The sequence below is a fragment of the Oryza sativa genome, chromosome 7 (genome assembly GCF_034140825.1).
Source record: "Oryza sativa Japonica Group chromosome 7, ASM3414082v1".
Lineage (NCBI taxonomy): Eukaryota > Viridiplantae > Streptophyta > Magnoliopsida > Poales > Poaceae > Oryza > Oryza sativa.
The window spans coordinates 1,508,351-1,524,093 of NC_089041.1; the positions used below are offsets into that span (position 1 = coordinate 1,508,351).

The 15,743-nt window shown below is 44.8% G+C and overlaps 2 protein-coding genes and 1 long non-coding RNA gene across 3 annotated transcripts; all 3 read left to right on the forward strand.

Moving 5' to 3' along the window:
• The first annotated feature begins 3,139 nt into the window (after positions 1 to 3,139).
• Positions 3,140 to 3,975, forward strand: LOC4342316 (pathogenesis-related protein PRB1-2). Its single transcript, XM_015790663.3, has one exon. It carries the CDS (start codon positions 3,192 to 3,194, stop codon positions 3,708 to 3,710), a length of 519 nt encoding a protein of 172 aa, XP_015646149.1. The 5' UTR covers positions 3,140 to 3,191; the 3' UTR covers positions 3,711 to 3,975.
• Positions 3,976 to 5,544: 1,569 nt separating this feature from the next.
• LOC136357319 (uncharacterized) lies at positions 5,545 to 8,356 on the forward strand. Its single transcript, XR_010742562.1, has 3 exons — positions 5,545 to 6,390; positions 6,623 to 6,703; positions 8,053 to 8,356. It is a non-coding gene; the product is annotated as an uncharacterized lncRNA (long non-coding RNA).
• A 6,235-nt stretch (positions 8,357 to 14,591) lies between these two features.
• LOC4342317 (pathogenesis-related protein PRB1-3) lies at positions 14,592 to 15,495 on the forward strand. Its single transcript, XM_015789648.3, has one exon. It carries the CDS (start codon positions 14,791 to 14,793, stop codon positions 15,295 to 15,297), a length of 507 nt encoding a protein of 168 aa, XP_015645134.1. The 5' UTR covers positions 14,592 to 14,790; the 3' UTR covers positions 15,298 to 15,495.
• Positions 15,496 to 15,743: the final 248 nt, after the last annotated feature.

Below are 15,743 nucleotides of genomic sequence, written 5' to 3' on the forward strand. Positions count from 1 at the left end.
CTAGGTTGCTTTGCAACCTGAAGTGTGTGTGGTGTCTATATATATATATATATATATATATATATATATATATATATATATAGCCACGTTATATATTATACTCGCATGCGATCATGCATGCATGCATATACGGTTCGTACATACATAAATACCCTATATGCTCTCTACGTACATACTACTAGTATGTGCAACGCATACTATATGTACGTACCTACGCACGTTAATCTAAGACGATATCTGCATGCATGTGTTTGATGGAATAAAAGTAGTCATCATTCACATCATGTGTTTCCTATTACCTATATATATGCATCATGTATGCAGGTGTACTGTACAACGTTTTTATATATCCTAGTAATTGTGGTTTTGCTAAAATAATCTCTATCCCACATTTAATTTGTCTCCCCTTAAATAAGGTAAGGGTGCGAGCAGGGTCGACCCATAAACCCACTTATATCTCCCTTCCTCCCATAATATAAGGGATTTTGATATTTTGCTTGCACTGTTTGACTATTTGTCTTATTAAAAAAATTTAGAAATTATTATTTATTTTATTCGTGACTTACTTTATTATCGACAGTACTTTAAACATAATTTTTCGTTTTTAATATTTGCACAATTTTTTTGAATAAGACGAGTGGTCAAACGTTACAAGCAAAAAGTCAAAATCCCTTATATTATTGGATAGAGAGAGTATAAGCTAATTAAGTGGGAAATCTACAGGTCAACCCATTTAATTAGCATATAATTGGGTTTTCTGCTCGATCCACTTGGACTTTTGAAACCAGTCAAGTTAATTTGTGCCTGCAGTTGATTCACTTTTTCATCTTTGCGGAAAGTATTTTTGTGCGGCGCCTACATACATGTGGTTTAAATATTTGTATAAAAATTAATAAATTTTGGCAAGATAGATGAATATGCAAGTCTAAATGAGATCTACACCTAGAGAAAAAAAAACAAACTCTTAGTTGGTATAGCGAAAACAGGAAAGTATAAATTAGCTTTAGTATTAACTAGGAATAGAAGAGGAGAAAATCCAAATATCCCCCTTCAAGTCAATAGTCTTTCCATACTCCTTCCTACAACCGAGTTCCGTACAAAACACTTCTCACAAGTTCATTTTCACTTCCAGATTTCCATCTTTATCCAATTTTCCACGATTTATCGTGCCCCATGGGCCTCCACCATGATGCCTGAAAGTTGCCTCTTGCCATCAAAGGTGTATACCTCGGCATCCTTCCAACATTCCATTTTGCACGCTTTAATTCCATGAAAGGTACGGCGGTAAAACATGACGGCATTCGCATACTATAGAAAAGGTGTATCAAATCTCATATCCAATAAGGAAAGACATAGGGAGCAACTTCGCTCACCAAGCTGGAGATCCACAAGATGTGAGAAATCGTTGAGCGTGATCAGAAAAATTCGTTAATACTAGACTGAGGTGTTATGTTGAAAGAGAGAATGGACTTATGGGGAGAATTTTGCACGAAATTAAATTACAGTAGAATATTTGAAAGACCTGTGACTTGTAGTGTTATTTGAATTTTCCCTATCTAGAAACTAAATGAGGCTATTAGCATGTTACAATCTCGGTGTATATATACTCCTTCTGGTAAAAAAATATGTTTTTTTATGATAAGATTTGGTCTAACTATTAAAATTCCAACAACTAATTTTATGTTATAATAAATTTATAATATAGAGGCAATGTGATCAAAGAGGCTTGCCTTGCACAAGATGTGGGTCTTCTTCCTCGAAGGCGGCGTCCGGAGCTTCCTCGTACTCAGGTTCTATACGCGGTGAAAAAGTAAAACTAATCAACAAAAGGCAATAAAACAAGCTTAAATCGCAGAAACAACAGTGCCACCATGTAGATCTCAATTTTAGAAAAATTTGGGAAGTTGAACGGGGTCAAACAGAGTTACGGTTGAATTTCTACGAATTTCCAAAGATTAAATGATTTCTCTATAATTTATTTATTAAACGGCGAGAGTATATTCCATTGGAATATTCCACTAACGCGGACAGCCCAAGGACGGGCCTACCTGTCGGCGAATGATGGAGGAAATAGGCGCGGGCCCGACTATTAGCAGCTCGTGATGAGGACACGGCTACGGTGACTGGATTTTGTCCCGATGTTTCACGGTACCAAATAACAACTAATAACAAATATCGAGAATTTATAGTAACTGCAATCAATAGCAGAATTCAATCCACCCGTGTTCTTCACACAAATAGATGTGAGGATCTTCAACAGATCTCGCCTTTCTCCAAACCCTAGCAGCGGCAGTATATTTTTACCATAGGGAAGATGGAATCGATCCCGAAGAAAACCAATCTAATCTGTTTGATACATGACCGACTTGGCCTTATTCGTGCGCGCAAGCACAGTTAGAAATATTATATCATAGACTGACATTAGTGTCGGCGATATGTATATCATAATTAATTAAATGAAATCAAATTAAGCAACTGAAAAAAACAGTCCCTCATCTATGAATGCATGCAAGAGTAAACTATATATAGTTACCTATATTAATTATTTGATTTATGCACCGGCCAGCAGCTTCTTTCACAGCATCTCTAGCTAGCTTGCATCTTCCACAAAACTGATCGATGCATTGATCAACTTTGTTGCATTTTTTGGTCGGCCCGGCCATTCACGGTAGGTCGATCCATACGTCAAATCCGAACAGAGAATGATGAATTCCCCTGAGAATAATGAACGAGCTAATTAATCTTCTGGAAGGCCAGGTATATAGTACTATTAATTAAGCTATGTGCCTATGTGCATGCACATAGCCACATGCATGAACGAACGATATGAAGTAACTTAAAACTTTCCAAAATAGATATATATGTGCCTTTTGCAGTTGCTACTCCATGAACAAGTCTAAGTAATTGTTGCCAAGTTCATCCATTAATCCTGTCAATCGCGTGCTTGCCAATTCTTGCCCCACCAGCCGGCCAACCCTATTGGAAAAAAAATTACCTTCTCTGAACATTTCTTCAGTTTATACTAGTACAGAATTGTAACTTGCAGAATAATTAATCATCGATCCCTCTTTTTCCAAAAAAAAAATCATCGATCCAACACTATAAATACCAGGCATATATAGCCACAGTGATCATCTCTCTCTCGATCTCTTAATCTACCTTGTGTCCAAGAGCTTAATTAGCTAGCACTAATGGCGTGGTCATCATCAAGAAGCCCAGTAGCGTGGCTGTCACTCGCTGCAGTTCTTGCGCTGGCGGCGGCGCCGTCCATGGCGCAGAACTCGCCGCAGGACTTCGTGAGCCCGCACAACGCGGCGAGGGCCAACGTCAGCGCGGCGGCGGCGGCGTGGAACGACACGGTGGCGGCGTACGCGCAGAGCTACGCGGCGCAGCGGCAGGGCGACTGCAAGCTGGTCCACTCGGACTCCGGCGGGAGGTACGGCGAGAACCTCTTCTGGGGCTCCGCCGGCGGAAACTGGACGGCGGCGAGCGCCGTGTCGGCGTGGGTGTCGGAGAAGCAGTGGTACAACCACACCAGCAACAGCTGCTCGGCGCCGTCGGGGCAGTCGTGCGGGCACTACACGCAGGTGGTGTGGCGCAGCTCGACGGCGATCGGATGCGCCCGCGTCGTGTGCAACGGCAGCCTCGGCGTGTTCATCACCTGCAACTACTCGCCGCCGGGCAACTACATTGGCCAATCCCCCTACTAACGACTGTCCACAACGCAGGACGCAGCTGCACGCAGGACTATCGTATATACTCCTATGTAATGTAATCCTTCGTTTTATTTTACAGTACTTCACATGCATATATAGTACCCTCGTTCGTCACCCGTAGCATTTAGTATATATACTACCTACATCCCTCTATGTCAAATAAAAAAGATCGGGGTAGTATATGGTTATGTATGTATGTATGTATGTATGTACATGTGCCAGTGAGAAAAGCATGTCAGATTTGCCTTTGGGGGTTTAACTTGTACGTACAGTGATTTTTTTTTCTAAAAGTAATGGAAAGAAATCGGGACTCTATATCTAAAAGTGAACATACGTTGATACGCAGCCAAATGTTACACAAGTGCATATACACTAAATCTTAAAGTTAAGATTAAAGAAAAAAAACAACCAAAAAGAAAAGAAGACTAAGCTTGAAGCTTTTCCTTCATGCTATTAAACAGGGAAAAGCGGGAGCTAGCCCGCCCTCCCACCGCCATATATACAACCACCACAACAACTCCTTCGTTTCATCATTAGCAAGGAAGAGGACAGAACTAGTCCGCCCAACTGCCTTATCGTTACCACGTACCAGCCTCACGTTGCTCGAGCAACCTATGCCCACCACTACACAAACGAGTCCGTCATGGCCATTCCATCATCGTAAGAGAGCCCAACGTTCACCGAGTTGCCATCGTTTATCTCACCAAAAGTTGACACTACTCCGCCATCGATGTAAAATAACATGACATCCATTGTCCCCGCAATGTGAACGAGCTCACCACCACCCTACCATAGTTACCATATTGCCTCACATCCGCTGAGCCACTAAAGCTTATCTCATGGAAGAGCCGTTGCCACCATGCCGTTGTGGCCACAAACCACAACCTTTGTTGAGCTGCCATAGTTTATTTCCCCCAGAGAGCCTTTGCCGCCACACCGTCATCGCATAGCACGACCTCCAATGTGCTGCCAACACAGACAATCTCATCGGTGAACCATCGTCACCATGTCGTGTAGCACCCATATTTTATGTGCTTTTATTTAAAAATTTGTCATTTAAAAATTGGAGTTAATTTGGTTCTTAAATGTTTTTGTGCCAATTTGGATCTCAAATCGTCTCTTATAATTTCCTTCAAATTTCCATGAAACCCTAGGGCAAATTCAAATTCAAATACCTCTCAAATATCTCCTCAAAATTCAATTCCAAAATCCTTGAGAAATTGTGAAACAGCACTGTTCGAATTGGGCCTCTTCCTCTCTTTTCTCTCCCAGGCCCAACTGCCCTCCACCCCTCCTCTCTTCTCTCTTTCCCTAAGCAGGCCGGCCCAGCCCAGCCCACTGCTATTCATCATCCCCTTCCTCAGGACAGCCAGCTCAAGTGCACGCAGGGTGTTCGACGAAATGTCTCACCGAGTCGCCGCACCGTTCCACCATCGTGACCGAGCCGCTTTGCACCGAGACGCCTCCCCGTGCACCACGCCTCGCGCCAACACCCGCGCCACACCTCCCCGGCACCAAACCTTTGGCGCGTCGCGCCAAGCCCGACCTCGCTCCGGTTTCTCTCCGGGAGACACGGAGCCACGTCGCCTCGCGTCACCCCGTCCCGTCGCCGTCCACTCCATCTATCCCGTCGCCCGTCGCATCGACCCCGACGGATAATGGCCGCCACCTCACTCGTCGTCATCCCTAACCCTAGGCCGAGTCATTCTCTTATCCGATCATCTCCCTTATCCGTTCTCGTTGCTTCGTGAGGAAGGATCTTAGCCTCCGAGCTGTGTCTCTCTCTCTTTCTCTCGCGTCTTGTCGCCACCGCCGCATGACGCCGCTCCCGTCGCCTCGCGCCGTCACCTTGGCCATCGCGTCGCCGCCTCACATCCGCGGACGCGCGTCTCCTCGCCGTCGCCTCGTCGTCTTGTCGATTGTCTCCTTCCGAGAAGTCGCCGAGCCGCGTCTCTCCCTCACTCTCGCGTTCCATCGCCACCGCCGTGTGACGTCGCTCGCATCGCATCGATCTGAGAACCCTACCGCCCAATTTCCGGCCATAGCCGCCGTCGGCCGTGCGTCATCCTTATCCCGTCGCCAAACTCGCTCTCCGCACGTCTCTTCGCATCGCGTCGCGCCATCACCATCGCCGTCCATCGTCTGTCTTGTGCGTCGCTTCACATCCCGTCGCCACCGGTGCATGACGCAATGTCGTCGCATCGCCGTCCCGTCCTCCCAGGAATCCCGCCCTAGTTGCTAGCCGTCTACGCCCGGAGCTCCGCGCCTAGACTGCCAGATCGACACCGCGTCGCCCGCCTATAAATGGGAAGCAGCCCGAGCTCCTTCTCCCCACACCATCACCATCTCCACCTCTCTCTCCTCTCTCACTTTCGCTCGTTCTCCTCTCTGTGTCGCTGTCTATAGCTGCTGTGCCGCGCCTTCTAGCGCCGCCGTCGCCGGCGGTGCCTTGCCGGAGCTCCGCCCGAAGTCGCCGCCGCCTCCCCGGCCGTCGGCTGCCGAGCAGAGCCTCGCCGCCGTGGCACATCGCTGCCTGGGACTGGGATAGAGCAGCGCGTGGAGGAGGAAGACAACCTCCTCAGCCGCTGACAACCGGGTCCCACGCCCCTTTTCCTCCATCTTGCCACTGACAAGCCGGGCCCATGCCTTTCCCCCTCCAGTCAACCGCTGACAGGTGTGCCCCCTCCCTTTGCTGTTAGTCTAGCGGAATATTCCAACGGAATATTCCCTTGCCGTCCAATAAATAAATTCCAGAAAATGCTTCTATCCTTTGAAAATCCGTAGAAAATCAACCGTAAGTCCGATTGACCCCGTTCAATTTCCTAAATTTCTCTAAAATTGAGATCTATACAGTGGCACTATTTTTTCTCTGGTTTGAGCTTGTTTTATTGCCTTTTGTTTATTAGCTTTGTTTTCGCGTTAAGAGCCCGAGTTCGAGGAAGCTCCGGACGCCGCTTTCGAAGGAGAAAACCCCAACCCTGTGCAAGGCAAGCCTCTTTGATCACATTGCCCCTATATTTGCAATGATATGTTGTTTGCAAAAATGCATTGCTAGTATACACAATTAACATGTTAGGCCTCGGATTGTTTATACAACCGACGGATCAACCTAGTAGTCGCACTTATATTTCATAGGTTGATGTTTCCATACCTTTGATAGCTCCACAAATATTTGCGCCGGTATCATTATACGATTACCAAGGTAGTTTCGCTTAGCCATGCTTACGTTGTTGCCGTGTGGAAAACTTGGGTTATTCCAAATTACATGTTTAAAAATCCGGTACGTTGTACCGAGGAGTTGTGAAATAAAATGTGTTGTGAAAGTGGTGATGATGCGGAGTCATGCCTTTGTGGTTTGGCTACGTATTATCGTTAAGGCCCGATTCCTTTGGGAAATCCATCCGAACACGTTACAGTGCGACCACACGGGTATTTATGGGATGCCTGTGGCTAAGTAATTTGTTTTCACATGGGAGTTGGTGTGCCAATGGTTTTGGAATGCCGAGGATGAGGAGACGAAGTGTTACACATTTTTGCCTATCATGGGTGTCTTTTTGCCTCTATTGTGGCGTGGTACCAGTAGGAGTGGGAGGCATCCTTGGTATTTCCTGAGTGAATGACGGCTGTCATTGTCTGATACTCGGCTATGGATCTTAGCCCAACTAGGTGGCATGCGATTTTCATGGGTTAGCTTTGAAAAGGCCTTATCACGAACTTCCGGTACCGGCCAGTACCGGTGTAAGTTTCGTGTCGTGTGGGTAAAGCGTGCAACCTCTGCAGAGATTAATGAACTGTTCGAACAGCCATGCTCATGGTCAAGGGCGAGTGTAAGGTGTTTCTCATAGCATAGATTTGTTTGACAATGGTTTGTGGAAAAGTGGTTACTGAAAAGGGAACGTTACCAGAGTCCGCCTGTGTGGCAGACGGCTAACCTTTGTGGTTAGGAACGGGTCTGTGTGACCTGGGGTGTCGTCCGACACCGAGGTGTTGTTAGGGCCATGATGGCGTTGATGTGCTGGGATAACCAGGAGATTTGTGTGGATTAGTGTTGTTGTGAAAGTGAAAAGGAACTAATAGAGGAGACAAAATATTTTTTGTTCGTTAATCGTGACAAGTTGTTGCAAAGCAACTTATGGAATGGGTCGAGGCGTGAGCCACCTCCCGACAACTAAAACTTGACTCACTCACTAGGAGTTTTGTGAAATAAATCACTTTGCCAAAAAGGTAGCTTTCGCAAATAAAACCGTAGCCTCCGTGTTAAACCGACATGTCATCCTTTTCCCCGGCTTGCTGAGTACGTTAAGTACTCACCCTTACCCCTTATAATAATCTATAGAGTTTGAAGACGAAGACGCCGACTCGACCACCAAGGAGTATTTCCAGGAGTAAGCCGAGTATGAAGACTTTTAGATGTTTTGTGCCTAGCCCCAAGCCTTGCCTGTGGAATAAGTTAGTTGCCTAAGTTCTTTGCCTAGTGCGTAGTCGCTTAGTCGTTTAGTTCTCCGCGCTGTTCGCTTCTGCGCCGTCGATTTTGTGGTTCTCTGTAATGTTGTGTTGCTCATCTGTGGGCCTGTCCATGATGGCAACGTTTGTAAGGACTACTACTCAGTGATGTAATAAAATAGTTTACTTTGATCCCACATTTATTCTGTGTGTACCAGCTAGTGTATCCTGGGACTGGTACTATATCATAGGTAATGCATAACACCCTGATGTAAGTTAGCTGTGTTTATAGCTAACGAATGTCGGGGCGTCACATGTCGTCTTCACCACTTATCTCCACCACCTACTTCCTCCACTTCCCTGGCGCTGCAGCTGCGCGCCGAATGTCACTCCTAACACGCCGTAAAGCTAGCTAGCCACCAAACCAACACCACCGTTGGATCTTCCTCCTCTATGGTACCCATGTCATCGCCAGGCGCTGCCCACAGTTGCCACTATGCCGGCTAGCTTGCGGCCGTCATGACCTTGTTGTTGGGCATTGCCCACCGCCGCATCTGCGCGGGTAGCTTCCGCCACTACGCGGCTGTCGCTAAGTCCAACGCAGCTACTCCCCGTCCAACTTCCGCGCCACCCGACTAGCGAGCCTCCGGTCACCTCCATCGTTCGCATCCACCACCAGTGCTCTACCTGTCAGATCCATACAAGCCACTTATGCCGACACCGTCTCCACGAATGAAATGAAGGAGAAGACACCACGTACCACCGCCGTTGACCTAGCAGACAAGCGCTTCCGCGGTCCGCTCCAGTGGCCTCGAGGAAGGTGGAGGCGGCTGCTAGGGTTTTTTTTCGAGAGAGGAAGAATCTCTTGTATCACTACTACAAAAGTGATTTTTCTGTACGAGACCCCATGATTTTTGCAAACGGACCATAACTAGTGGCGCCTGCAAAAATCGCGCGGCATTTTCGCAAACGGCTCCTTAAGAAGCCCGTATGGAAAAATCGATTTTCCCATACGGGTCTCTTAAGAGGTCCGCATGCAAAAATGATGCCATTTTTGCATGCGGCTCACTTAAGCGCCTGCATGGAAAAATCGATTTTTTTCCATGCGGCTCACTTAAGCACCCGCATGCGAAAATAAAATTTGAAAAATTTGAAAATTTGAAACTAGTGTATCTCACTCATACGAACTCCAAATTGGATGATTCTTTTTCCTAAATGTTTCTAAAATCATGCTCTATCATGTTATTGTGTTCTTACTGTTATTATTTAGGCCATTTTTTCTTGTGACTTTGTTTTATCAATTTAAAATTTAAATTTCAAATCTTCAAATAATATTATGAAACAATAAACGATTTCAGCTGAAAAAGTCAACAACAACAAAGTTGTATAACTCATCAAGATCTATAATTTCTATTTTGGTCATTTCTTCATTTGACAAAGTGATACTAACATTTTCACAAAATTTACATCTCTCTCTTATAGTTTATAAAACTATATAATAGATATGTACATTCTGTGAATAATCTTACAAATCATTTTGTCGGATGAATAAATGACCAAAATAAAAGTTATAGATATTAATGAGTTACACCAATTTGTTATTGACGACTTTTTCAGTTGAAATCATTTAGTATCTGAAAATGTTGTTTGAAGTTGTTATAATTTGAAATTCAAATTCAGACTGTTCAAACAAAGTCATATAGAAAAATGACCAATATAAAAGTTGTAGATCTTGATAAGTTATACAACTTTGTTTTTGATAACTTTTCCATTTGAAATCATTTACTACCTAAAAAACTATTTGAATTTCTTATATTTTAAAATTCAAATTTTATATAGTTCAATCAAACTCGGATGGAGAAATGACCAAAAGAAAATTGGTAGATCTCAACGACTTCTACAACTTTATTTTTGGCAACTTTTTCATATGAGTTTATTTAAGACCATAAAATTTGATTCGAAGTTCTCACATTTTTAATTAATTTTTTAATGATTATTTTTACATGCAGACCACTTAAGGAGATTTTTGCATGCGGCTCCTTAAGTGGTCCACATGCAAAAATATCAATAGTTTTTTCAGTTTTTTCCCTCCTCACCACTTCAAAAATTTTCATCTCCCCTCCTCTCCTCTCTCTCTCTGTCTCCTCTCTCTGATATCCTCACCCCTCTCTTTTTCTTTCTCTTCCTCTCTCACTCTCTTTCTCTTCCCCTCTCTCTTTCTCTCCTTTGCGCGTGGCCAACGAGGGGGCGCCGAGCAGCGGGCGGTAGGCGGCGTCGAGCAGCGGGAGACGGGCGGCGGCGGCTCGGCTTCCTCGGCTCGGCGGCCGACAACGACGACGGCCGCGGTGGGAGCGGCGACGGCGGGCGGCGGGAGCGGCTACGGCGGCGGCGGCAGCTCGGCGGCCGACAACGACGACGGCCGCGGCGGGGGCGACGGATCCGATGCCGCCGCCGACGGATCCAGCACCGGTGACGACGATGGGTGGCGGGGGCGACGGATCCACCGCCGACGACGACGGCCGCGGTGGGAGCAGCGACGGTGGGCGGCGGGAGCGGCTATGGCGGCGGCGGGCTCGCAGCGGGGTCGCGGCGGTGGCTTGGCAACCTCGGCTCGGCGGCCGACAACGACGACGGCCGCGGCGGGGGCGACAGATCCGATGCCGCCGCCGACGGATCCGGCACCGGCGACGATGATGGGTGGCGGGGGCGATGGATCCGCCGCCGGCGACGACGCTAGGCGACGGGGGCGACGGATCTGCCGCCGATGACGACGCCGAGCGGTGGGGGTGACGGATCCGGTGCCGCCGCTGACGGATCCGGCGCCGGCGACGGCGGGGGGTGGCGGGAGCGATGGATCCGCCGCCGGCGACGGCGTGCGGCGTGGATGCGGCGCTCCGGTGGCGGGCTAGGGTTTGGTTTAGGGTTTTTTCGATTTTTTTTGTTTGCTTAATTTATTTTCGCATGCGGCCGGTATAAGCAACCGCATGCGAAAATAGGATTTTCACATGCGGTTGCGCCGGCCGCATGCAAAAAGGGTGATTTTTACAGACGATTTACCGCATGGAAAGATGGTTCTCAGCCGTATGGAAAAAACATATCTGTAGTAGTGTATGTAACGTGATACTATGATAGACGTGGCTATTAAATACGAATCAGGATCTGTCCTATAACTGAAAACCTACAGGGAAATGCGATTAAACCCTGTCAGAAATTATTTCTGTCGTTGCTTTCAGGCCTGACTGAAAAAAAACATGAATAGATCCTTTTTTGGTTGCGGCTGGGTGTTCTCCAGAGTGATCGATATGCACCGTATGGACTTGCCCAACATCTAATTAGTTGGGCCTTGTCGTCTTCTCGAACCTTGAGTTGGGCTCTCACAGGTAAGTTTGAATTGGGCCGCTAACAGGCATCCCATATCAACAAAATGCTACCAAGCCAGCTGGTATAAAACAGACGAACGTACGAGCATGAAATATTCGAATATAATTTGCGTACTTTAGTTAATCGATCAAATTAATTAATTAACCTGTAATGTCCTGTATCCTTTCCTATCTAGTACATGCATATTTCTCTTGACCACTTCCTTGAGTTGATTGCATTTACTATAGCTAGCTTAATTAAAAGGCACAAATTAATCACCAAAAAGAGCAAGACATAAATAATGCTAACGTGTACGTGAAACCTACCCACACCCTCGCAAAACAGAAATTAATTAAATTGTTAACGTGTACACGTACGCGTGCTTACGCGTGTCTACACACTTGCATTACGTAAGATCATATATCGATCATGACGTGGCAGATCACACGTAAACATTCAAGTAGTTCGATCGCCTGCCGTCAACGATTTTCCGTTGGTACACGATATAATCGATGGAGTAGCTTGTTCCATATCAGCTTTATTACTTCTACTGTCTCCATTTTGTATGGCAAGTAAAACTTACTCCTATTTAAATTTACATGAAAAATACGCCAATTAAATGGACTATTAATGTGATATAACTTTTTATTCAACAAAACTAATTTAATGTTACATATGTTTATTTATTTTTTAAAACTCAGTTGGCTAAGATTAGATAAGTTCAACTTAGAAAAAATATAAAAATAACTTATAAGCGAAGTGAGCGTAGTTTAACTAGTTAAATTCTTTGTGGTGAAAACCAGTTGCCCACCCGGATTTAAGTTTGTATTTAATGCTAATTATTCAATTTTAAAATATATCAACCCAGTCTTTTGAAGATGCTCATATGGGTAGGAAGGTAAGGTGAGTGTACGTGTCATGAGCGCTTGTGTTTTTACTATGTTTCTCAAATAAAAAATTTTACAATGATAACAATTCGGCCTAGGTGGGGTTGGCCGAGGCCTAACAAATTAAGGTTGCCCGGACCCAACAGTTTTTAGCCACACCCACTCAAGGAAAGGCCCAATCTCCCTAAAAAACTAGTCCAATAGGGAAAGGGTGTCCAATAGGGGAAGGGTGGCTCTCCCTTTTAAGGCCCAATCTCCCTAAAAGACTAGTCCAATAGGGTAAGAGTGGCTCTCCTTTTTAAGGTGGCTTCCTCCTCCCAAGCTAAGTAAGGTGGGATTATTCAGAGGCTCACACGGTCGCCGCCCGACTTTAGCGTCTCTGCCAGCGGGTAATAGTAGAGAATGTCCTCATCATACAATATGAGAAAAATGGATTATTACTTAATTAATTAACAAACGCTAGAAATCACAACGTACTCGATAGAATAAAAAAAAATATGTGTTAGGACATGAGGCATATCATACCATCGAGTACGTGTATATACTTTTGTGCATGCATCCGTTAACCTATGCGTGTATGTGTAGTCGTATATGTTTCAGCTTAAGAACTATGCATAGCGATACATATAATATATGGACGCGTGAGTTCTTTTTTTCTACGTTAAATTGATCAGCACTCATGCCGACTTATCAGCCGAGACTGTTGAACTAGTGGTCTCTCTTATAGTACAGTTCGTGTTTACTATTGCAAACTCCACTAATTACGGTTGACTGCTGAATTAGCCGCCTCTCTTAATTATAAAAATATCTGGTAAATAATTCCAAGTAGCTATTCTTAATAGTCTCTGGTGCCTCTGGAAAAAAAATATTGTACGTATGTGTGGAATAATAAGTTCGGCCAATTTGTTGTGCTCTGCTCTACCGTTGATTATTTCCAATGTACTGTACATGTACTACGTACGTACAATACCTAGTAGCGTTCGTTACGACGCATATATATACGCATGTGTCTTGAATTCTTGATGTATTATTGACCCGGTAGTTGACTCCAAATTAAAGCTAGGGAAACTTAATTTTCCTTTAGTTGAAAGGCGCGTCGTACACACGTGTATATCACGTGAACCTTCTTGGAGACCGATGGTAAATTATTCTTGACTCATTACTAGAGTTATATTATATTAATTAATTATAATTGGAATTAAATTAAACCCGTGTGTGTGTAATTGTGTGGACAACATGAGAGGATTATAATCCAGTGGGTAAAGTAATATACTCTCAATTGATTGATTCTGTAGCTATATTTATACGTACGTATATACTCCCTTCATCCAGTATTAAACATTTAACGTTGGGTTAGTTCATTAAATTAAAAAAAGAGCCGGCTGCGAAAGCTACGTAATACTAGTCGTACGTGTCGTGAAAGCTTTTGTGCAGGTAATGTTAGTCGTCATCTCAGCGATCGATGCATACTAATTACTTTAATCAATTATATATAATAATAATATAATCACAAATCCAATTAAGCAAGTCCAAATTGGCAAGGATCGATAACCTCAATCAAAATATTAACAACACGTAGGACAAGATTATATCATCTATATACATAGATTATTCTAAAATAATCCAGACAATATGCGTGTCAAAATGATATAGTTACCTTTGTTTGAATTTCTCCACCGGCCAGAGAGTTTTCTTCCACAGGATCAGCATCTAGTGCTACTCCATCTTCATTAGTATATTCTTCCACAAACTGATCCTAATGTACTATTATCTCACAGGCAATGGATGCATCGATCGATCAACTTGTAGTTTGGTTGGTCATTCACGCATAATATATACGTACGTCATATCCAAACACGGATCGAACTCCCGTGATTATTAACGAGATAATTAATTAATTATTTAATTAATTAATTAATCTTCTTGAACCGGAGCTAAGCTAGGTAAGCTATATATTGGCTCTGTTCATGCACTCACGTAGCCACATGAACGATGAAGCAACCTCTTCAACTTTTCAAATTATATATATATATATATTCCCCCATTGCAATACTCCATGGACAAGTGTAAGTAATTAATTATATATTGCCATTTTAATCCAATATAATCCTGTCGATGGCGTGCATGGAAATTCTCTGCTCCTGCCAAACCCATTGGAGAAAAAATACAGATATTCTTGTACCAGCAACAGTTTACTATTCCATTATGGCTTGCACAAGTCATCGCTCCATCACTATAAATACATGGCATATGTATAGCAAAATCTAATCACACAACCATACTAGCTAGTGATCTCTCGATCTCCATCATCTCTTCGTCTACTAACAAAGTTATAATATCAAATTAAGGTATATATATATATATATAGTAGCTAGCTTCAATTAATGGCGAGTTCGTCGAGCAGGTTATCCTGCTGCTTGCTGGTGCTCGCGGCGGCGGCCATGGCGGCGACGGCGCAGAACTCGGCGCAGGACTTCGTGGACCCGCACAACGCGGCGAGGGCCGACGTCGGGGTGGGGCCGGTGAGCTGGGACGACACGGTGGCGGCGTACGCGGAGAGCTACGCGGCGCAGCGGCAGGGCGACTGCAAGCTGGAGCACTCGGACTCCGGCGGGAAGTACGGCGAGAACATCTTCTGGGGCTCCGCCGGCGGCGACTGGACGGCGGCGAGCGCCGTGTCGGCGTGGGTGTCGGAGAAGCAGTGGTACGACCACGGCAGCAACAGCTGCTCGGCGCCGGAGGGGAGCTCGTGCGGGCACTACACGCAGGTGGTGTGGCGCGACTCGACGGCGATCGGCTGCGCCCGCGTCGTCTGCGACGGCGACCTCGGCGTCTTCATCACCTGCAACTACTCGCCGCCGGGCAACTTCGTCGGCCAATCTCCCTACTGATTAATTAATTAATTATATTATCACACTCACTAATTAATCATATCGTATGCTATGCTACGTGTTTATGCATGTATGGACATGTAGTGTCATATGGTATATCGTATATGTGTACGTATAATATACGTACGTATGCTGGTGAGAATAAATCCGATGAATAAATAAATAAAGCTGTACTGTCAGCCGTATTTGCTTAGTGTATATACCGTGTATGCATTTACACTTTAGCTGTCCTTCGTGGTTACATGCATGGTCTGATGGTCATGTACATATATAGCTGGTTTTTGCTGGTTAATTAATTTGTCCTTAATTTTGAGTTTATGGGGTTTGTACGTACTGGTTAATTTATCAAGCCCCGAATATGGAGATTACTCCCTCTGTTTTCTAAATATTTGGCGCCGTTGATTTTTTTTAAATATGTTTGACCGTTCATCTTATTCAAAAAATTA